The sequence below is a fragment of the Loxodonta africana genome, chromosome 8, assembly GCF_030014295.1.
Source record: "Loxodonta africana isolate mLoxAfr1 chromosome 8, mLoxAfr1.hap2, whole genome shotgun sequence".
Taxonomy (NCBI): domain Eukaryota; kingdom Metazoa; phylum Chordata; class Mammalia; order Proboscidea; family Elephantidae; genus Loxodonta; species Loxodonta africana.
Genome location: NC_087349.1, coordinates 96271429 through 96294944, shown reverse-complemented (window position 1 = coordinate 96294944; position 23516 = coordinate 96271429). Strand labels below are relative to the sequence as shown.

The following is a 23516-nucleotide window of genomic DNA, read 5'->3' as shown; positions in this document are numbered from 1 at the left end:
TTATAAAGTCCACAGGGAATATTAGTAGTGAAAACCCAGAAGATGATCCTGGCTAATGGAGCCCTGACAAGCCCCTTGGGAGCCCACAAAGTCATGATGCAAACAGAGCATCGACTCGGCTTTCTTCCTGTTTCCTAGCTTCTCCACCTGTCTGGAGTCTTCATCACAAAATTGCTCTTTCAAGTATAATTACAATCTTGGTGGCCATCCTAAAAAAAAAAAAAAGATTGAGGTTGTCAGGGATTTCATTTTACTTGGGTCGACAATGCAACACCCATGGAAGCAGCAGTCCAGAAATGAAAAGATGCATTGCATTGTACAGATCAGCTGCAAAAAACCTCTTTAAAGTGTTGAAAAGAAAAGGAGTCATCTTAAGGACTAAGGTGCGCCCGATCTAAGCCATGGTGTTTTCAGTCGCCTCATATGCATGCGAGAACTGGACAATGAATAAGGAAGACTGAAGAAGAATTGACGCCTTTGAGTTGTGGTGTTGGCGAAGAATACCGAATGTACCGTGGACTGCCAAAAGAACGAACAGACCTGTCTTGAAGAGGTACAACCAGAGTGCTCCTTAAGAGCAAAGATGGCAAGACTGTGTCTCACATACTTTGGACATATTATCAGTAGGGATCAGTCACTGGAGAAGGACATCATGCTTAATAAAGTAGAAGGTCAGTGAAAAAGAGGAAGACCCTCAATAAAATGGTTTGACACAGTGGCTGCAACAATGGGCACAAGCATAGCAACGATTGTGAGGATGGTGCAGGACTGGGCAGTGCTTCCTTCTGTTGTGCATAGGGTCGCTGTGAGTTGGAATCTAGTCGATGGCACCTAACAACAACTACAACAACACGGGACATACAGAGTAGCCGTAGTGGTACAGTGGTTAAGCACTCAGCTGCTAACCAAAAGGCCAGCAGTTGGAACCCGCTAGCTGCTCCACAGGAAGGAGATGTGGCAGTCTGTTTCCATAAAGATTTCAGCCTTGGAAACCCTATGGGGTAGTTCTGCTCTTTCCTATACAATCGCTATGAGTCAAAATCTACTAGAAGGCAATGAATTGATTTGTGGGACATACAAATGAAGATTTCTAGCAGGCTTTTGGATATGTATGACCATTGTTCAGAGAGAGAGAGATGGGGGGTAGTTTAGGAATGAAGATCATAGATTTGGGAATTATCCACATAGAAATGACAGTTAAAACTTTAAGATTGAGCGAGATTGCCAATGCATACCAATGTGAAGAGAGAAAAGTGGGCAAATGGTAGGTACTTGGGGGAAACTTAAATGTATATTTAAGAAACGAGGAAAAGGAGAAACCAGATAAGCATATAAAAATGGAGTGGTCAGAAAAATAGAAGAACCATGAGAGTTCTGTGTGATGGAAAGATGAGAGAGGAAGAAAGCCAGGAATGTGGTCATATGCTACAGAGAGTTTGAAAGGTGTGAGAACTGATGGAAACCATTGGACTTGATAAGTAAAGGGTCCTTGGTCATTTGACAGAGTTATAGGTGTTGGTGATGGAAAAGTTCGGGAACAGTTAATGGTGATGGTTGAACAACATAATGAGCTGTACATGTCACTAAACTGTACATGTGAAGATTGTAGAAATGGCAGATGTTTTGTTACCTATGTACTTACCACAGTTAAATAGTTAATAATAAAAAATGTTATAGGAACTTAGGAGAAAGGTTGGCCTAGAGTCTTGAGTGAATGGAGAAGAAGATAGAGACAGAGACATAGAGTGAGAGCACACATGTGCAACAGAGAGGGAGAAAGAGAGAGAGACTCCCATAGTTTGAAGGGCTATTAGATCAAGGGAAGTGTGTTAAGGCCTAGGAAAATTAAAGGCTAAAGGGAAGGATCAAGGGGAGAGGATGAGATTGAGGTTCTAAGAGAAAGAATAAATGATGGGGCAAGTTTTGGAATATTCAAAGGAATGGAATGAAAAGCATACATTTTGAGAAAGTAAGTGTAAAAAAGAGGAGAGCTACTTCCTCTTCTGAGATGGTAGAGAATAGGAAGGTTAGGGTTACTATAGAGAAATTTTTAGAGAAATTTTGAAGTGGGGAAAAGAGAAGTTGGGAGTGCGTGTGTCAAAAATGGTCTTTTTTTTTCAGTAAACCATTAAGGCTATGTCATCTTTCTGGGTGAGACTGGTAGGGATAGGATTCAGAGGCTCAGGAGACAGGCTTTTTTCTCACATCTCCAAAGAGGTGATAAGCATTTCATACATTTAGAATATTGACGTCATTACTCTTTACCACTTTTTGAGGGGTTGCAGGCAGGTGTGGAATGTAGAGTAGTGGGGAGGGAGATGAGATAGACGAGAAAATTTTGAAGCTCTTTGGAAAGCTAGATGGATTTGTTAGGATATTTGATCTTTTTATTTTCCTTAAAAATAAGTGTTTTTGCCAGACTATATGATATGCATGGGTTTTGGGTAGAAAGCCTATAATAAGGGAATAACAAAGCGGATACACACAGGACAGCCTCTGCATATCTTAAAGTTAAGGAAATCTCATTGGATAAGCATCTGCTTCAAGTTGACAGAGAAGGTATAAGGCTTAATTTCAAGGTGGTTCAGGGCATAAAGAGATAATATATATATATAGTGAATATAGCATAAGATAGGGGTAAGCAAGGTTTTTCTGTTAAGAGCCGGTTAGTAAATATTTTAAGTTTTGCAGGCTGTGTACAGTCTGTGTAGCTTATTTTTCTCCTCCTCCTCATCTCCTTTTAACAATGCTTTAAAAATGTAAAAACCATTCTTAGCTTTCAGACAGTACGAACACACCACAGGCCCATGGTAGTTAGGAATATGGCTGCAACCTCTCAGCAGCACATTGCCCACTGACTTCCAAGGTGTCTCAGGGTGGGTTTGAACTGCCAAACTAGTAGTCGAGCCTTTAACCATTCGCACCACCCAGGGACTCCTAGTTAGGAATATGGGAAAAGAACTGTAGAAGCATGATTTTCAACTCATTGCAGTTTTTTAAAATTAATTTTTTTATTGAATTTGCATTTAACTTTGTTAACCAAGCTGAGTAATTTTTTACTTTTAAGAGGTTAATGTTGATGGTTTGTAAAATGACTTGGTAAGTATATTTGGGACAGCCATAAGAAATACCATTATGAAATCATGGAGGGGAGGCAGGAGAGTAAGGACCTTTGTAAATCCATTCCTCCATAAAAACAGAAAAAATATTTGAAACATTATCAAAATCAACATTTTCAAAATGTTGGAAATTAACCAAAGGTTTACCACAATCTAAAGAACATTTAGAACCTCTGTAAAAAAAAAAAAAAAACCCATTGCGGTGGTGGTGACTCCAACTCATGGCAACCCCATGAATGTGGGAGTAGAATGTGCTCCATAGGGTTTTCAATGGCTGGTTTTTTGGAGGTAGATCACCAGGCCTTTTTTCTGAGGCACCTCTGGGTAGACTGGAACCTTTATCCTTTTGGTTGACAGCCAAATGCATGTGAACCATTCGAACCACCCAAAGACTGTGAACCTCTGTAAAGGAAGCAGTTTGTAGTGTTTTAACTCAGCCAGTTTCATCCCACTCTCTCCAGCTCCATCCTGTTGTCGAGTCAATTCCAATTCACAGCAACCCTATAGGACAGAGTAGAACTGCCCCATAGTTTTCCAAGGAGCAGCTGGTGGATTCAAACTGCTGACCTTTTGGTTAGCAGCTGAGTTCTTAACCACTGAGCCACCAGGGCTCCCTACCAGCTCCATCCCATTGCCGTCAGGTTGATTCCAACTTATAGTGACCTTATAGGACACAGTAGAACTGGTAGTGGTGAAAACTAGTAGCCCCTTTACCACCAGAGGGGGCAGACTAGGTTTAACTTCTCAAAGAGCCCCACCCCAGATTATTGTCACTGTCTGGCCTGTCTCCCAGCTCCCTAGCAAAGCCTCATTCACAGGGCGTTGGCATGGTTGGCACAGTAACTCCAGATGAGTCTTCTCAGTAGTCAGAGTGCTCCCAAAGCTTGGCGAAGTTATTCATGAATGTATTGCACAATGGCTTCTGTTAGCTAAAATCATTTCTGAAAGACTCTTTCCTTTAAAATACTATGTAAAGAAATAAAGAATAAGAGAGAACAGGGAATAGTAGAGAACAATACTGAAAAAAAAAAGTCAAAATCGTCTATAATTTCATCACTTTTTTTTACAAATTACCTAAGTGAGCCGCAAAAATCTTTCACATTGTTCCCATTACACTTCACAACCCCCCCCCCCGCCCCGCCCCCTGCCCCCAGAGGTAAGCACTGTTAACAATTTGGTTTATGTCCTTCTGGAATTTTTTCTATGCCTGTGTAGGACAGGTAGCTAGCCATCTTGCCTGTGTGTGCATGCTTTCTTTGCCTCCCTGGACATACAAGGGAATACATTTGAAATACTTGTTTTAAACGTATTTTATTTTATTAAAGCAACCTTTAATGTCTTTTTTGTTTTCTTTTTCCAGCTGCCTTTGTGGGATTTTTACACTGGTAAGATTTAGTTTCAGTTTGAAATAAATAACATTTGGATTAAGATTTTCCATCAGTGTTTGCATGCAATAAAACAATAAGTGTTTTCTGTTATAGAACATCTATATGTGCACAGATTTACACATATATTTTTAAATTGTGTTTTTGGTAAAAGTTTACACAGCAAATTAGGTCCCCAATTTAACAATTTCTATGCATATGGTTCAGTGATATTGGTTACAGTTTTTACAGTGTGTCAACATTCTCATTGTTTCCCTTCTGGTTGTTCTGTTTCCATCAATCTAGCTTCCCTGCTGCCCCACCCCCACCCCAGCCTCTTGTCATTGATTTAGGGTAAATATTGACCGTTTGGTCTCATGTAGATGATATAGATGTATATATTACTTTTTACAAACCTCATATTGAAAGAGCAGTTATAAAATAGACATATTAGGAAAATAGTAATTTATGAATGAAAATATTTTTGTTTTACCAAAGGATTCACTACTTTATTTCTTTAAATATCCAACTTTTTTAGTGTATTTTGTGTGCTTCTTTCATTTCAGAAACTCCCTTCTTTCATATTAAACTGTGTTGTTAGGCACATAAATTTAGAGCTAAAGTTTTACTAAAAAAAAAAAAAAAAAAACTAGTGCCATCGAAGCACCTGTCAAATGAGAATCAGGTAGAAATGAAGATAAAGACTCTGAAATAATAATGCAAAATTAAATTTTTGGTTCAAGTTTATATACGCATACACTTTATTTTACACAAGATGTATTTGTAAAAATAATATGTAAAATATTATTTTCCCTCTGACGTTTTCATTTCTAAATAAGCTTTGGGATCTCTACTCTTGGAAAGTATGTGATTGGCCCCCACCTTCTATTGGTACACTGTTGCACTAGCTACTTAGCCTGCAGGGACTTTTCAGTGTTAAACTAAGACCGTAATGCTAGGAAGCATTTTCTATAACTGTTGGTATCCTAGCATATATCTTACATGTGAATGAGGGTTAGTGAGAAACAGTATTGGTGTACAGAATTTTGCTTTATTTTGTATGTCATTAGGAAACATCTACTATGTAAATTAAGCACAGCGTGATTGCTGACTATAAACGAATTTGCTTATCACGTTTGCCCTTATTTTTAACCATCTACAGCTTGAGTTTTCTTTATGTTGAGGTGCAAGCCATGCTGAAGGCTGTGGTCTTTGATCTTCATTAGTAAGTGGTTCAAGTCCTCTTCACTTTCAGCAAACAAGGTTGTGTCATCTGCATAACGCAGGTTGTTAATGAGTCTTCCTCCAATCCTGATGCCCCATTCTTCTTCATATAGTCCAGCTTCTCGTATTATTTGTTCAGCATACAGAATGAATAGGTATGGTGAAAGAATACAACCCTGGCGCACAACTTTCCTGACTTTAAACCAATCAGTATCCCCTTGTTCTATCCGAACAACTGCCTCTTGATCAATGTAAAGGTTCCTCATGAGCATAATTAAGTGTACTGGAATTCCCATTCTTCGCAATGTTATCCATAATTTGTTATGATCCACACAGTCGAATGCCTTTGCATAGTCAATAAAACACAGGTAAACATCCTTCTGGTATTCTCTGCTTTCAGCCAGGATCCATCTGACATCAGCAATGATATCCCTGGTTCCATGTCCTCTTCTGAAACCCACCTGAATTTCTGGCAGTTCCTTGTCAATATACTGCTGCAGCCATTTTTGAATGATCTTCAGCAAAATTTTGCTTTTGTGTGATATTAATGATATTGTTCTGTAATTTCCACATTCAATTGGATCACCTTGCTTGGGAATAGGCATAAATATGGATCTCTTCCAGTCAGTTGGCCAGGAAGCTGTCTTCCATATTTCTTGGCGTAGACGAGTGAGCACCTACAGCACTGCATCTTTTTATTGAAACATCTCAATTAATATTCCATCAATTCCTGGAGCCTTGTTTTTCGCCCATGCCTTCAGAGAAGCTTGAACTTCTTTCTTCAGTGCCATCGGCTCCTGATCATATGCCATCTCTTGAAATGGTTGAACACCGACTAATTCTTTTTAATGAAGATCAAAGACCACAGCCTTCACTATGGACTGCACCTCAACATAAAGAAAACAAAAATCCCTCACAACTGCACCAATGAGCAACATCATCATAAACGGAGAAAAGATTGAAGTTGTCAAGGATTTCGTTTTACTTGGATGCACAATCAACAGCCATGGAAGCAGCAGTCAAGAAATCAAAATACGCATTGCATTGGGCAAATCTGCTGCAAAGGACCTCTTTAAAGTGTTGAAGAGCAAAGATGTCACCTTGAACACTAAGGTGCACCTGACCCAAGCCGTGGTGTTTTCAATTACATCATGTGCATGTGAAAGCTGGACAATGAACAAGGAAGACCAAAGAAGAGTTGACGCCTTTGAATTGTGGTGTTGGAGAAGAATATTGAATATACCATGGACTGTGAAAAGATCGAACAAATCTGTCTTAGAAGAAGTACAACCAGAATTCTCCTTAGAAGCAAGGATGGCGAGACTGTGTCTTACATACTTTGGACATGTTGTCAGGATGGATCAGTCCCTGGAGAAGGACATTGTGCTTGGCAGAGTACAGGGTCGGCGGAAAAGAGGAAGACCCTCGACGAGGTGGATTGACACAGTGGCTGCAACAATGAGCTCAAGCATAACAACGATTGTAAGGATGGCGCAGGACCGGGCAGTGTTTCGTTCTGTTGTGCATAGGGTCGCTATGAGTCGGAACCGACTCGACGACACCTAACAACAACGACAGCTTGAGTTGGTTGCAGTGATGCATTATCTTGGCTTATAATTCTGTTTTTTGGCACTGGAAAGTTGGTCCCTTCTGTGATATCATACTTATCTAAAAATTGCACTTAATTTGAATGATTTTATTTAAAATTATACTCTGAATGCTTTGTACTAGTTAGAGCAGCATTTCCCAAGGCTGGAACAGTAGAATCACTTGTGAAACTTAAAAAACAAAACAAAAATCTGCTTCTGTTCGGATTCAGAGTTCTGGGGTGGGAGGTGGAGTGGAGACAGCCACAGGAGTTTTAGGTGTACGGTTATAATTAAGATCCAGAGAGTTAAAGAACTTCAGAGGTGTGTCTTGCTGTATTATAAATGCCTGACAATGTACAAAGTAGTAAGGAAATTATAAAATTATCTCAATATTTGTTATACAAATTTATTTTTCATTTTTATGAGTTATTTTGTTTATCTATAACTTAATTATTTTAGTACTGCTTATGAAACCTGCTTTATAATATGGTGCTTCATCTTTTTTCTAGGATACATTTAATAACACTTTTCGAAAATGATCGCCATTTTTCTCACCTCTCATCCTTGGAACGGGAAATGACTTTTCGCACTGAAATGGTTAGGTTCTTTATTCTAGTGAATTAATTCGTATTTATAAATGTTAGTATTATAAGCTGGAAATTTATTAGGGACTGAAATGATTTTCTGGGGACCCGAACTGTTTAAGCTATGACCCAGGTTTATTACTTAAATATAAAAGTGTTTGGGGTTATTATTATTATTATTTTACTTATTTAATTATCTCTTCCTTTTTCCTAATGCAGACTTCTTTTAAAGATCAAATATAATAGCTGAGAAAAAAGGAGAACAAAGAAAGACGGCATATAAGTACTGATATGAACCAACAAAACCAGCCCACTGCCGTCGAGTCAATTCTGACTCATAGCGACCCTGATATGGGGTATCAAATATTAACAGAAATTGCTTTCTATTGGGCTAAAAGAGATCCCATGTTTTACCTGGCCCTTTCTTTTTTTTTCCAAATAATCTCTAAGAGCCAACTTTGTTTTTTATCCTATTTTTAATTTGTTTTTCATCACCTTCAAAAATATGCTAAAGGGAGAATAAAAATCAGTAAAAAGACTTCTTTCTCCATGGTTCTCTATATGGCAGGGATGTTGCATTTTTTTTATTTTTTATTGTACTTTAGATGACGGTTTACAGAACAAACTAGCTTCTCATTAAACAGTTAGTACACATGTTGTTTTATGACATTGGTTAACAACCCCACAACATATCAATACTCTCCCTTCTCGACCTTGGGTTCCTTATTACTGGCTCTCCTGTCCCCTTCTGCCTTCTAGTCCTTGCTCCTGGGCCGGTGTGCCCCTTTAGTCTTATTTTGTTTTATGGGTTTGTCTAATCTTTGGATGAAGATTGAGCCTCAGGAATGACTTTTTAACTGAGCTAAAAGAGTGCCATACTCTCAGGGTTTCTCCAGTCTCTTTCAGGCCAATAAGTCTGGTCTTTTTTGTGAGTTAGACTTTTGTTCTACATTTTTCTCCAGCTCTGTCTAAGACCCTCTCTTGTGATCCATGTCAGAGTAGCAGTGGTGGTAGCTGGACACCATCTAGTTGTACTGGACTCAGTCTGGTGGAGGCCATGGTAGTTGTATCTTTAGTTTTCTTCATTCTCCATTGCTCCCAGAGGGGTGAGACCAGTAGAGTATCTTAGATGGTTGCTCACAGTCTTTTAAGACCCCAGATGCTACTCACCAAGGTAGAATGTAGAACATTTTCTTTATAAACTGTGTTATGTCAATTGAGCTGTATGTTCCCGGAGACTGTGGTCCACACAACCCTCAGCCCAGCAATTCACTCCCTCAGGGAGTTTGGATATGTTTATGGAGTTTCCATGACCTTGCCTTGTACAAGTTGTACTGCCTTCTCCAGAAGAGCCAACTTTTGATGTAATTTCTTTAATGTTTCTCTTCTTTTGAGACCGAATCTATAAAATGCTTGACTCTGCTTTGAGGAAACCCTCTTCCCCAGTCATATTTTGATTGCCTTCCACCCTGACTTATCTTCCAGCACTATATCAGTGTTCTGCTGTTATCCATAGGGTTTTCACTAGCTAATTTTTTTTGGAAGTAGATCGCCAGGCCCTTCTTCCTAGTCAGCCTTAGTCTGGAGGCTCCGCTGAAACCTGTCCATTATGGGTGACCATGCTGGTATTTGAAATACTAGTGGCATAGCTTGCAGCATCACAACCACACATAAGCCACCACAGTACAGTGAACTAACAGACAGGCGGTGATATTGACACAGTGGCTGCAACAATAGGCTGAAACTTACCTACTATTGTGAGGATGGTACAGGACTGGGCAGTGCTTCGTTCTGTTATACATAAGATTGCTATGAGTTGGAGCCGACTCAACTGTACCTAACAACTGTAAAATGGGGATAATGGCCTCTGCCACACGTATCTCACATGATATTGTGTGGATTAAATGAATACCAAAGAGCCCTGGAAGTGTACCAGTTAGTTAGTCAACTAGTTTCTCCTGCTCTGTGGGAGAAACACCTAGTGATCTGCTTCTGTAAAGATTACAGCCAAGAAAACCCTACGGGGCAAGTTCTGCTCTGTCGCATGAGTTCTCTGTGAGTTGAACGGCATTCAGCAACAACAGCAGCAGCAAACAGATACCAGAACTGCAGAATTTTACATTTTAGGAGAGAGCATGAAAGTCCTCCAGATCAGCTCCCAGGTAGTTGGGGGCCAAGTAGAGAACCAGAACTGGTCTCCTGACTCTACAGCCACTGCTTTTTAAACTTCACTCTTATAGCCCCTTCAAACTTTGAAGAATCAATATCTTAACATTTGTATGGCATTTGAATATTTTAATGGTATTATTTCCCAAAGAGAGGACCTGACATATTAAATAAAGAGTGTAGCTGGGCAGAGTCTGGACTTCAGGTAGCAGTTCTGTGCTTAGTGGTGTGATGACGAGTCAGTTAACATTTCTAATTCTGAGTACTCTCATCTGTTAAATAGAAATAATGCAACCTTACAGGGTTTTTGTGAGAATGAGGGAGATAATGAATGGAAGCATATAGCACAGTGCCTGGCACGAAAACAATAGTTGTTATCAATAAAACTTATTTATATATTTACTTTTTCTCTAAATGTAGGCTTAATACATATTAAAAAATAGACATCCTTTAATTGTTGCCTTCTTAAGAAGGACGGAAAATCCTTATATGTGCTCATATTTTATCAATCAGACCTATAGGAAATGGTCTTTCAGACACCAGCTAAAACAAATCTTCAATTTAGTAGTCACTATTGTTGCCTAATCTACCAAAAATAAAGCAGTTGAGTGAGACAGGAATGAGGGTAGTGTTGAAGTTGTTTACTTGTTTTTTGGGTAGTGTATGATTAACAATGTGACCCTTTATTCACTGACACAGTTCAGAAGTGAAAGCAGGACACTGATGAGGGAAGTAATTTGAAACAATATGATTTTGCTAATCCTTGAATATTAGCTAAACAGTACTTTACTAGTTTAGTAAAACCATTACTTTACATGCTAACAGTATGCTAAGATAATCCCCTTTTTCGGTATACAATATTTGTGAGTGACATAGTTGATATTTATTTAGCATTCACTTTATGCAGAGGCATTAGATGAAGCTACAAAATAAGTTGAAAGTATGGAACTTCATCTCATGTTGCTTAAAATTGTATGTTATTTCTTAACAGTATGGGAAAAAAGTATTTTCTATATGCAGAGTTGTACAGGGACATGAGTGCATCCCTGTTTATGATAAATACATCAGATCTCAACCTCTAAGTATTTCATAATGTGGGAATTAAAAATAAATTTTATATGTATTTAGAAAATCTCCTTAAAATATAATAGTAAGGAATAATTTAAAAAATTGTTGCCATTGAGTCAATTCCAACTCATAGTGACCCTATAGGACAGAGTAGAACTGCCCCATAGGGTTTCCAAGGAGTGGCTTGTGGATTCAAACTGCCAGCCTTTTGGTTCACAACCAAATGCTTAACCACTGTGCCACCAGGTCCCTAAGGAGTAATTAGGAAGTATTATTATTGACTTTCTCTTTCTTTGCAGAAGAAATTGTTCTAAAAAGATTATAGAACTAAATATTTTCAAGTTTTACTTATATCAACAATATGTGCCTTTTTAGGGGCTTTATTATTCCTACTTCAAGACCATTATTGAAGCACCTTCATTTTTGGAAGGACTTTGGATGATTATGAATGACAGGCTTACTGAATATCCCCTTGTAATTAATACAGTAAAACGCTTCCATCTTTATCCAGAGGTGAGTAATATTTTGAGACAAATATTATCTGTATGCTGATCCCTTTTTCATTGTTAGATAGAAATAGTAAGTAAGCACAATGATATTAGAAAAGGGATAGAAGTTTTTAGGTTCATTGTTGTATATGTTCATATGGTTAGATGAGCAAGGTATCAAAAGTTTTCTCCTAAAATTTACAGACTCCAGAAACTGTGCTCACATGAACTCAAAGAATAAAACCGTAGTATGGAAGTAATGAAGGATCCCTGTTAAGGACTCAGCTGCTAACCAAAAAGTTGGTGGTTCTAACCCACCTAGCAGCTCTGAGGGAGAAAGACCTGATGTGCTTTCGTAAAAATTACATACAGCCAAGAAAACCCTTTGGGGCAGTCCTACTCTGTCACATGGGGTCATTATGGGTTGGAATTACCTTGAGGTCACCCAACAACAACAACATGAAAGCAGTGGTCAGGGCAGTAAAAAAAAAAAAAAAACAAGCCAAAAGGAAAGAAAAGTAAGCCAAGAAGGATTCTAAGTAGAGATGGTCTGTTGGCTTTGGAGACTGGTGGAGGTAGGCAGAACAGTGACCTTGAAATTTCATTAATAAAGTAAGATTTGTTTAGTCATATAGCCAAAAATATATGAGCATCTTCCAGTGCTTAGCCTGAAAAAATATGAATTTTATGGTAGTCTACAAACTTTACAAATTAGAAAAACAGGACAAAAAAATCAGTAAACTCAGTTTGTGAACTCTTAAATGCTAAATTTGACATCATAAGCACTACTTTTGAGTTTAAATTTGTCTCAGATTCTAGCAAATTAGTTAAAAATTATTACTTTTTATTCCTTTTTTCACATTTATATAGGTTTTAAAAATTATTATTCATTTGCTTTTGAAAACCTAAAAAGTCATCTTCTTTTTCTAATAGGCTACCCAGATTTTCTATTTCTTTTTGTCAGTGTTGATAATTTTTATGTCTTTCGAGGAATTTGTCCATTTCATCTGAAAGTTGACAAATTTATTGACATAAAATTGTTCATAATGTTCCCTTATTCTTTTAATGTCAGAACGATGTTTGTCTTTCATTTGTGATATTGGTAAATTGCATATTTTCTTTGTTTTTCTTCATCACTGTAGTTAGAGTTTTATCCATTGCTGTTTACAAAATACTAACTTTTGGCTTCACTGATCTTGTTGTATTGCTTTTCTTTTTTGTATTCCATTGATTTCTCCTCTCATCTTTATTATTTCCTTCCTACTGCTTACTTTGGGTTTACTTTGATCTTCTCTTGCTAGTTGCTTAAGGTGGATGCTTACCTCCTTGATTTAAAATCTTTTTTTTCCCTAAAAGAAGCATTTCATTGCTATGAGTTTTCCTCTAAATACTGCTTTATCTGCTTTCCATAAATTTAGATGTGTTTAGTTTTAGATATGTAGTTCAGATCTATATTATTTTGCAATTTCTCCTGTGATTTATTTTTACTACTATGCAGGTTCTTTTATTACCATGTATTTGAAGATTTTTCTAGATAACTTTTGTGAATTTCCAATAAACCTATTGTGGTTAAAGAATATGTTGTATATAATATGAGTTCTTTGAAGTTTATTCAGGCTTGTTTTATGGCCCTGTCTGATCAGAAGTTGTCTTAGTTATCTAATGCTGCTATAACAGAAATACCACAGGTGAATAGCTTTGACAAAGAGAAATTTATTGTCTCACGGTCTAGGAGGCTAGCCATCTGAATTCAGGGTGCCAGCTCCAGGGGAAGTCTTTCTCTCTCTGTTGGCTCTGAGGAAAAGTCCCTGTCATCAATCTTCCCCTTGTCTAAGAGGTTTTCAGTGCAGGAACCCCAGGTGCAAAGGATATGCTCTGCTCCCAGCACTACTTTCTTGGTGGTATGAGGTCCCCATGTCTCTCTTCTTACTTCTCTCTTTTATATCTCAAAAGAGATTGGCTCAAGACACAACCTAATCTTATGGATTGAGTCTTGCTTCATTACCGTAACTGCCTCTAATCCTGCTTCATTAACATCATAGAGGTAGGTTTCACAAAATGTAGGAAAATCACATCAGATGACAAAATGGTAGACAGTCACACAATACGGGGAATCATGGCCTAGCCAAGTTAACACTTATTTTGGGGGACACAATACAATCCACGATAGAAGGTTTCCTGGTGATCTTCATGCTGAGCTGAGTCTTGAAGGATGAATGGGGGTTAGGCCAAAAAGGGAGAGTCAGATTATGTGGTCAGGATGTTAAGTGAAAGGGCAGTTTGGGGCAGGCATATGCAAAGATACAGATTCTTGAGGAAGTGTAGTAAGTATAGTAAGAGCTTCAGGTAGTTTGTATGACTGAAATTGTAGGATGTTTGGTGAAAAGTGCTAGAGATGAGCTTGGAGAGGTGAGGTAGCTAGAGACTAGATCATGGAGGGTCTTATATGAATTGCTGAAGAATTTGTATTTTGTTCTGAAGGCAGAGGATCAAGATGTGCATTCTAGCTTTGAATTGTAGAACTGTCACATTGGCATAAGATTTAGAAGATGAATTGGAGGGAACCAAGACTGGAATCAGGAGACTAATGATGAAGCCCTGATCTATAGTTATGATAGTGACTTTTAAGCATAATAAGTGGATTTTTAAAAGAGTTAATGTATAGAATTAATAGAACTTCATAACGAATTGTATATAGGTAGGAAGTTGGGGAAGAGTAGTCCATGATGACTTCTAAGTTTCTGGATTGAGGAAGTAACCTAATCATGATGATGTTTACTAAAGTGAAAACCACAGAACAGAGTAGGCTTTTTTGGGGGAAAAATTGTATGTTCAGTTTTGGATGTGTTAAGTTTGAAGTGCCTATAGAGCATTCCAAATGATTTCTAGGAGTTAAAAAAAAATAAAAAGCCTTTGCCGTCGAGTCGATTCCGACTCATAGCAACCATGTAAGTCGGAATGGACTCGAGGGCAACGGCTTTAAATTACTAAGTTTGATCCCATTCTTAACTTAATGCTTTTTTTTTTTTAAGTTAGACCAGTGAAAAAATACCTGAGTAGAGAACTACAAAGAATTTATGATATTAAAATGTCTAGAACTATATGGTGTTACAGCAGTCATACAAATATCCGAGAGATTACTTATTTAGAGTTAATTCTCCACTAGTTGAAAAAATGGGTTTTCACATTAAACTTACTAAAAAGCCAACATAGTGAATATTATAGTTCACTTCTAACATTTTTTCTACTCTAAATGATTAGTCTAAAAATAGGGGCCAGGAAATAACAGCCCATTGGCCAAATCTGGCACACTGCCTATTTTTGTAAATAAACTTTTATTGGAGCACAGCCATGCCCATTCATTTATATACTCTCTATGGTTGCTTTCACAGGGCAGTGGCAGAATTGAGTTGCCACAGGAACCACATGGCTACAAAGCATAAAATATTTACTACCTAGCCACTTAGAAAAGGATTGCAACCTTTGGTCTAAGATAATCTTGATAACTTCATCCCTTTAGCTAGTGATTGGTTCAGGAATCAGCATGTTGTTCCCTTCAGTGAGCAATGATAGGAAGTCTGCTAGAAACTTCTTGAAAAAATAACCATGCTTTTAAAGGGAAACCACAGAAATAGATGATTTCTCTTCTTCCTCTGGGCATTGTCATACCTGAATGTGATGCCTGAAATTGCTGTTGCCATCTAGTACAAGGTTGTGAATGAAGCCAACACTGAGTAGGGCTCAAGTGAGAGATGGAAAGAACCTGAATATTTTATGACATCTTCGTGATAGTGATTGTACTGTGCTGGGAGTCTGTCCTATCTTTGGACTTCTCCCAGTCAGGAGTGATAATACATAATCTTACTGTGTTGAAATCATTTGAGACAGATTTTTGTTACTTAGCCTTGAAAGCTTATTGTATTGTTGAGTAACTACATGTTTTTACATGCCTAGGGAAATGACCAGAAGGATGATCTCCAAAATATTAAAATCTCTAGGTGGTTTTTACTTTCTCTTTTGAGCTTTTCTAAACATAAGTATTTTGCTTGCTTGTAATTTTTTTTTTTTGTCTTTTCCTTGTCTTTAAACTATTTAAAGTGGATTGCAAATTGGGAAGAATTGGTCTTCTGCTTAGCCAAAATTTAAATGGGCACATGAGCTATTATTATAATATATGTAGTTGTTTTTATATTTTTTAGACTATAAAAAAATATATATTTAAGTGCCTAAGTAAGTAATCAGGGAATGTTTCTCTAAATCTTTGTACTTTGCCATTAATCACCATCCTTTTATACGTGAGTTTACAGCTACTATTATTTCTAGTACTGAATTAATTACAAGAGTATATTACAATGATGTTGATTATAACATCTCATTATAGATGTGAATTACTCAGTAAAAAAAAAAATAAATAAATAATTTTTTTTATACGACTCTAGTTTATAATATATGTATGGCCTTTCAAATATTTTCTAAGTGAAATGATTGAAATAAATTTCTCAAAATTTATAATGTCAAAGGCAAGCATCATAATGTGCTATCTTGAAAAAAATTTATTATGAAGAAAATGTATTTTCCTCCATTATTTCTTTTTGTTTTTATCTGTTAAAGGTAATCATAGCAAGCTGCTATCGCACACTCATGGGAATAATGAATTTATTTGGAATAGAAACTAAGACCTGCTGGAATGTCACCAGAGTAGAACCTCTTAATGAAGTTCAAAGCTGTGAAGGCATGTTTCTCCCTAAAATGCTGCTGTATTCTCATTAGTGTTTTCATAAACATTTCATAATGTTACTACTCATTTTAAGAATTACTATAAACTACTGTGGCTGATTTTTTTTTTCTCTAAAACACCCTAGAACTTATTTACCTAAGTAAGTTATTTTCTTCTTTTAAGTAGTTTTCTGAGAAGGCTATGCACTTACTAATTGGGATATTAATTTGGAATTTAATATGAGTATTAATGTACCCCAATGTAAAGCAATCCTCAGTGTAAGTCATTCTTTTGTTTTCAGAATGATAAGATTCCCCCAAAAATTAGGGGAGGTAGTTTGAGTATATAAATTTTGGAAATATGGAATGAACAGTCAAATATCTATTTGTAATGTTCAATGTGTTAATCTAGTTTTGCACACATATTTTAAAATAAGATACAAAATAATAAATGAATTTATAAATATTGCTTTTTTATACTTTGAAAATTCATGAATAGTTTTAACCAAACTCTTCATATGCATCTTCTACATAGGTGCATTGGTAAAAGAACTACTTTCGGAATCATCTAGCAGTTTTCCAGGATACTTAGTCACTTCTATTTAAGACATTTGCAATCCAGCACTTTTAGAATCCAAATATAATGTTGTCCCTTGAAATTCTTATTCCAAGCCACGTATATCTATTTGCATAACATTTACACAGTTGTTTTTTCTTTATCTCTGTATGGTCTCCACAACCTAATTAGTTCCTATATTTTATAAACTCATTTGCAATAACCTTCAACATTTGGAATATATGCTGAGTCTATATTTCCCTTACTTTTTACTGATTCCCTCAGATGACCTTTATTATATCTGTAATAGTATTGAAAAGGGTTGTTTGAGGTGCAGTTTTACTTTTTACAAAATGAAGCAATTCAGAAAATGCCTCATAAAACAAAGAGACTCTTTGAGAACTTAACTAGAAGCTATAACCTTTATGAGGAAGAGAGAAAAAACCATATTGATTTTTAACTCTCCACTAAGTGATAGGTTAGTGTTTAGCATTGGGGACCAAGAAATGAACCAGGTAGACATGGGGCCTTACCTCATAGAATTTATGCTTTACAAGGGATTTTAGCAGTAACAACTGTGATGGATATTACAAATAAGAAAATACAGGTTGCTGAGGGTAGGAGTTGCTATGAGTCAGAATTGATTCAACAGCAGTGGGTTTTGGAGGGTAGGAGTAAGGGATGAAAAGTGTTTCAAGAATAGGGACCAACGTATTAGGCAAGAGGGACCTGAAGAAGATTAGAATTCTTGGAGCAGAGGCATAGAGAAGAAAAATGGTATGAAGTGATGCTGGGGATGTAAGCAGGGGCCAGATCATGAAGGGCCATACACTAGTTGAGGAGTTTTTACTTTAAGCATCAAAAAATTTTAACAGGTTTGCATTTTAACATGATTTTGGCAGTTGTAGAGGGCAAAAATGGGTTCAGAGAGCCAATAGGAAGCTATTATACTCTCTGCAAGTGATTACAGGAAGGATGACAGGGAAATTCATGGCTTTGAGATGTATTTTGCAGGTAGAATTTACAAGACTTGGTAATTGTTTAATGAGAGAAGTGAGGGCTTAAGGAATTTGTTATCTTTAAATGGTAAGAAGCATTTGAAAAGGATTAAGTTCAAATTGCTAAATTTTATTTTGGATGTATTCCTTTGAGGCACCTGTGAGACTTCCAAGTGGAGCTGTCAAGTGGCTACATGGGTATAAAAAAGCCCCCAAATCCAAAGCTATTGCTGCCGAATTGATTCCAACTCATAGCGGCCCTATAGAACAGAGCAGAGCTGCTCCATAGGGCTTCCAAGGAGCGGCTGGTGGATTTGAACTGCTGACCTTTTAGTTAGCAGCTGAATGCATCACCACTGCATCACCAGGGCTCCATATACATATAGGGGCAAGAAGAAAGATCTAGGCTGAATATACACTTAATGTCATCTGTAAGTAGATGATCATTGGAGCCATGGAAGTGAAACAATTTCCATAAGAAAAATATGTAGCATGAGGAAGGAAGAGGGCTTATGACAGAGCATAAGGTGGTTCAGGAGCCCTGGTGGCGCAGTGGTTAACAGCTCGGCTGCTAACCAAAAGGTCAGCAGTTTGAATCCACCAGGTGCTGCTTGGAAACCCTGTGGGGCAGTTCTGCTCTGTCCTACAGTGTCACCATGAGTTGAAATTGACTCGACAGCAATGGGTTTGGTTTAAGGTGGTCCAACATTGAAAGGGTGCATAACAGAAGAGAAGTTACTAAAACAGACTAGAAAGGAGTGGTCAGAGAAGTAGGAGTCAGAAAGGCCAGCCTTCAGGTCTTGGCTCCCCTGTTATAGCTAAATAACTGATGGCGAGTTACTTAAGCGTTCGTTCTATGTTCAGTTTTCCCAATGATTCCAATCTTATGAATTTGTGTTGAGAATTATGTGAGGTATGATTGTTTATCATGCAGTAAATGCTACACACACACACGTACACACTGTATGGGATATATTAATGTTCCAGCTATACATAGTAATGATGGATCGAATAACTGGATCATCTCATATATACTAAAGCTGCTGCTTGAGATCGAAATCGTGTCTTACCTACCCTAGAGACTAGCAAAAGATAAAACTAATGTGACAAAATTTCCTGGAATTCATAAAGTGGCTCTACAGATAGTTCCAAATACTAAACAATAGCAGCATCACCTAAATAAATGCAAAGGCCCAACAAATCATTACATTATAATAATGCCTCTATAAATGTAATTATTACAGAGAACAACAATCTGAAAAGCAAATACTTTCAGGAAATTCGTGAGCTCTTGTATAAAGTCCTGAGATAATTACATTCAATTGTGTTCTAGTCATTTATTCACTAAATACTGAATCATCTGTGTCTTTTCAAAGGATTGGGAGACCCTGCTTGCTTTTACGTTGGTGTGATTTTTATTTTAAATGGAATAATGATGGGATTGTTCTTCATATATGGTGCATACCTGAGGTAAGACGACTGTACTAAAAGATCTTTTAGTGAGCTTATAAGGACTGGCTTATGTTTGCAGATTAAATGAGAAGAATAATTAATCAGATTAATTAATTTATAGTAGCAGAGTTTGTGGATTTATTTTTCAGACGCTTAGCCAGTATCAGGTAACCTGACACTAGAGATGTCACTAAAATAATTATCTTGCCAACTGTTTTGGAAGATGAATATAGTGCTACCTTAAAAAGCTAGAAATACAAATACGATATGATCCAGCAAAAATAAGAGTCGTCACAGTAATAGACATATGCACACCCATGTTCATTGCAGCATTATTTACAGTAGCAAAAAATGGAAACAACCTAAGTGCCCATCAACAAATGAATGGATAAACACATTATGGTACATACACACAGTGGAACTCTAGGCAGCGATGAAGAATAATAATGAATATGTGAAACATCTCACAACATGGATAAACCTGGAGAGCATTATGCTGAGTGAAATAATCACAAAAGGGCAAATACTGTATGACACCACTATTATAAAAACTCATGAAAAGGTTTACACACAGAAAACAACAATCCTTGATGGTTGAGGGAGGGGAGGGGTGGGAAGGGAAAAACAGTAACTAAACAATAGATAAATGGTAACTTTGGTGAAGGATAAGACAGTACACAACACTGGGGAAGTCAGCACAACTTGACCAAGGCAAGGTCATAGAAGCTTCATAGACACATCCAAACTCCCTGAGGGACCGAATTACTGGGCCAAGGGCTTCTGAGAACCATGGTCTCAGGGGACATCTAGCTCAATTGGCATAACAGTTTTTAAAGAAAATGTTCTACATCATACATGGGTGAGTAGCACCTGGGGTCTTAAAAGCTTGTAAACTTCCGTCTAAGATACTCCACTGGTCACACCCCATCTGGAGCAAGAGAAAAGACACAAGGAAAAGAGTAGTCCAAAGGACTACCACAACTGTCACAGCCATCACCAGACTGTGTCCAGCACAACTAGATGATGCTAGGCCACCACCACCAACTGCTCTGACAGGGATCACAGTAGAGGATCCCAGACAGAGCTGGAGAAAAATGTACAACAAAATTCTAACTCAGAAAAAAAGGCCAGACTTACTGGTCTGACAGAGACTGGAAAACCCTGAGAGTATGGTCCCTGGACACCCTTTTAACTTAGTACTGAAGTCACTCCTGAAGTTCACCCTTCAGCCAAAAATTAAGCAGACTCATAAAAAAAAAACAATAATACACATAGCTCAGCCACATATACGAGACTAAATGGGCACACTAGCCCAGGGGCAAGGAAGAGAAGGCAAGAGGGGACAGGAAAGCTGGAAGAGTGGAAATTGGGAACCCAAGGTCGAGAAGGGGAGAGTGTTGACATGTTGAAGGGTTGGCAAACAATGCCACAAAATAATATGTGTGTTAATTGTTTAATGAGAAACTAATTTGCTTTGTAAACCATCTAAATCACACACACAGATACACATACACATACCAAGTCCAGCCTAAGGCCATAAAATAATAATAAAGACTTCCTTTTTATCCTTGTGGGGATTTTTTTTTTTTCTTTTTAACTCATGAAGATTTCTTATCAGAGTGTTAAATGAAAATACTTTCAGTTCATGGGAAAATTATGAAACCTTAGAGGAGATCTTTGGTTGGCATTAGTAGCAGATTATTTCTAATTTTAGCCTCTGTAAATGTTAAACTGAGAAAGCAGTAAAAGAAAATGAATATCATTTGTGGTAGACACTTTAATTACTAGCCTGTCTTTTTTGATAAAAGTACCACCATGTTGTTTGTGATGTCAGTGTGCCCACTCTCAAGTGATTATGTTAATTATGACAACCACGTATCCTGCTTTCCCAGTCTCCATTGCACCTTCAGAAAGCCATATGAGCTAGTTCTAGTCAATGAAAAATGAGGGAAAGTCTGCTAGAGTTACATTGAAAAAAGCATTTCTTTTTCTCACAAAAGATTCTGCTGCCCCATTTCTGTTTCCTGACTGCTTTGAATTGCATATGATATCTGGAGCTGCAGCAGTTATCTTGTGACCATAAAGAACATAAAAATAGTAAATATATTTGTCCTAACATCTTTGTGCTGCTGAACCAATACCAACAGCCACTTACCTTTCCTTTTCTTGTTGAATGACATAATATTCATATTGCTTAAGCCACTTTTGTCAGGTTTTCTGTTTGTTACAAATGAATATATTCATCAGTTTTCTTTACAATGTTATTCTTAACTGTACATTTAAAGTTAAAAATCTAGATTTAATCCCTCAACAAGTATTTATTTATTGATTTTTCATAGGGCTTATGTCTATGTGGAGGAGCCCTGGTAGTGCAGTTGTTAAATGCTCGGCTGCTAACTGAAAGGCCAGTGATTCGAACCCACCAGCTGCTCTGAGGGAGAAAGATGTGGCAGTCTGCTTCCATAAAGATTACAGCCTTGGAAACCGTATGGGGCAGTTGTACTGTGTCCTAGGGTCACTATGAGTTGGAATTGACTTGATGGCAATTTTTTTTTTTACATCTCTGTAGAAGCTAATAGTTATATAACTGCACTTTGTTTTATATAACACCCCTTGTTTTAGCAAATACATTCATTAACTAAACAGATATTACTGAATGCGTGCTATGACCAGGAGCACTATTCTGGATGCTGGGAATATAAAACAGTCTCTGTTCTCATGGAGTTTTCCAATGGAGATACAAAGACTAATAAGACAGACAAATTAATAGAAAAATACACAAAATATTTATGAACAGACACTTCTCAGAAGAGGGACTCCAAATGGCCAATAAACATATTGTAAAGTTGTCCACCATCATTAGTTATCAGGAAAGCACAAATTCAAATCACAAGATACCGTTTCATATCTACTAGATTGGAAAAGGAACTTTCATCCACCAAAGGTGGATACATAAATTAGTACAACTATTTTGGGAAACTGTGTATTACTTAGTAAAGTTGAAGATGTAGATACTCTATGACTCAACAATTCCAATTTAAAGTTTATACCGTATTTTTACACAATAACATGCTCTGTCTACTTTTGTTTGCCAACCTCTCCCTCCCCCGTGAGGTATTTTCATCAGTGCTGTGTGCTAATTTTTTTTACAGCAACCTGTAAAAAATTGGGCATAACTGCCCTTGTGAAAATACCTCCAGGGGGAAGGAAGCTGGTATTATATTTGCATAAAAATAGAGTATTGCTAGGAAACTCTTGCATACATAAACTAGGAATTTTGCACGATAATATAGCAACATTGTTTATAATAATTCCAAACTGGAAACAACCCAAATATCCATCAATGGAAAAATGAATACATTATGGTTTATTAATAAAGTGGACTACTTTACAGCAATGAGAATGAACGAACTACAGCTACACACATTGCTATGGGCTAATCTTACAATGTTGAATGAATGAAGCTAGGCACCAAAGGAAAAAAAAAATCACATACTTCCATATGTCTAAAGGTTTAAAACACATGAAACTAAATGATACTGTTTTATATGTATATATGAAAAAAAAAAAAAAAAAAGCCAGACCTGTTGCTGTTGAGTCGATTCTGACTTATAGAGACCTTATCGGACAGAGAAGAACTGTCCTACAGGACTTCCAAGGAGCAGCTGGTGAATTCGAACTGCTCATCTCTTTTTAGCAACCAAGTTCTTAATTAGAGTGCCACCAGGGCTCCATAGGTATAGAGTGGTGATTATATCACAGAAATCAGAGCAGTGGCTGTCTTGGGGATGACGTGATTTCAAACCATGTGGTATCTCCTTGTTCTTTTCGAACGACTGCCTCTTGGTCTATGTACAGGTTCCACATGAGCACAATTAAGTATTCTGGAATTCCCATTCTTCACAATGTTATCCATAGTTTATTATGATCCACACAGTTGAATGCCTTTGCATAGTCAGTAAAACACAGGTAAACATCTTTCTGGTATTCTCTATTTTCAGCCAAGGTCCATCTGACATCAGCAATGATATTCTTCATTCCATACCCTTTTCTGAATCAGCTCAAATTTCTGGCAGTTCCCTGTCAATGTACTGCTGCAACTGCTTTTGAATGATCTTCAGCAAAATTTTACGTATGTGTGATATTAATGATATTATTCAATAATTTTCGTATCCTGTTGGATCACCTTTCT

The 23516-nt window shown here is 37.2% G+C and overlaps 1 protein-coding gene across 1 annotated transcript in view; it reads left to right on the top strand.

Annotated features, from left to right (window-relative positions):
• Positions 1-23516, top strand: part of DPY19L2 (dpy-19 like 2) — a 122788-nt gene that overhangs the window by 11724 nt on the left and 87548 nt on the right. Inside the window, exons 2-6 of the mRNA XM_064290136.1 lie at positions 4480-4504; positions 7806-7893; positions 11490-11627; positions 16214-16334; positions 19249-19342. Of these exons, the coding sequence (XP_064146206.1) occupies positions 4480-4504; positions 7806-7893; positions 11490-11627; positions 16214-16334; positions 19249-19342 (466 nt within the window). The remainder of the gene's footprint in view (positions 1-4479; positions 4505-7805; positions 7894-11489; positions 11628-16213; positions 16335-19248; positions 19343-23516) is intronic.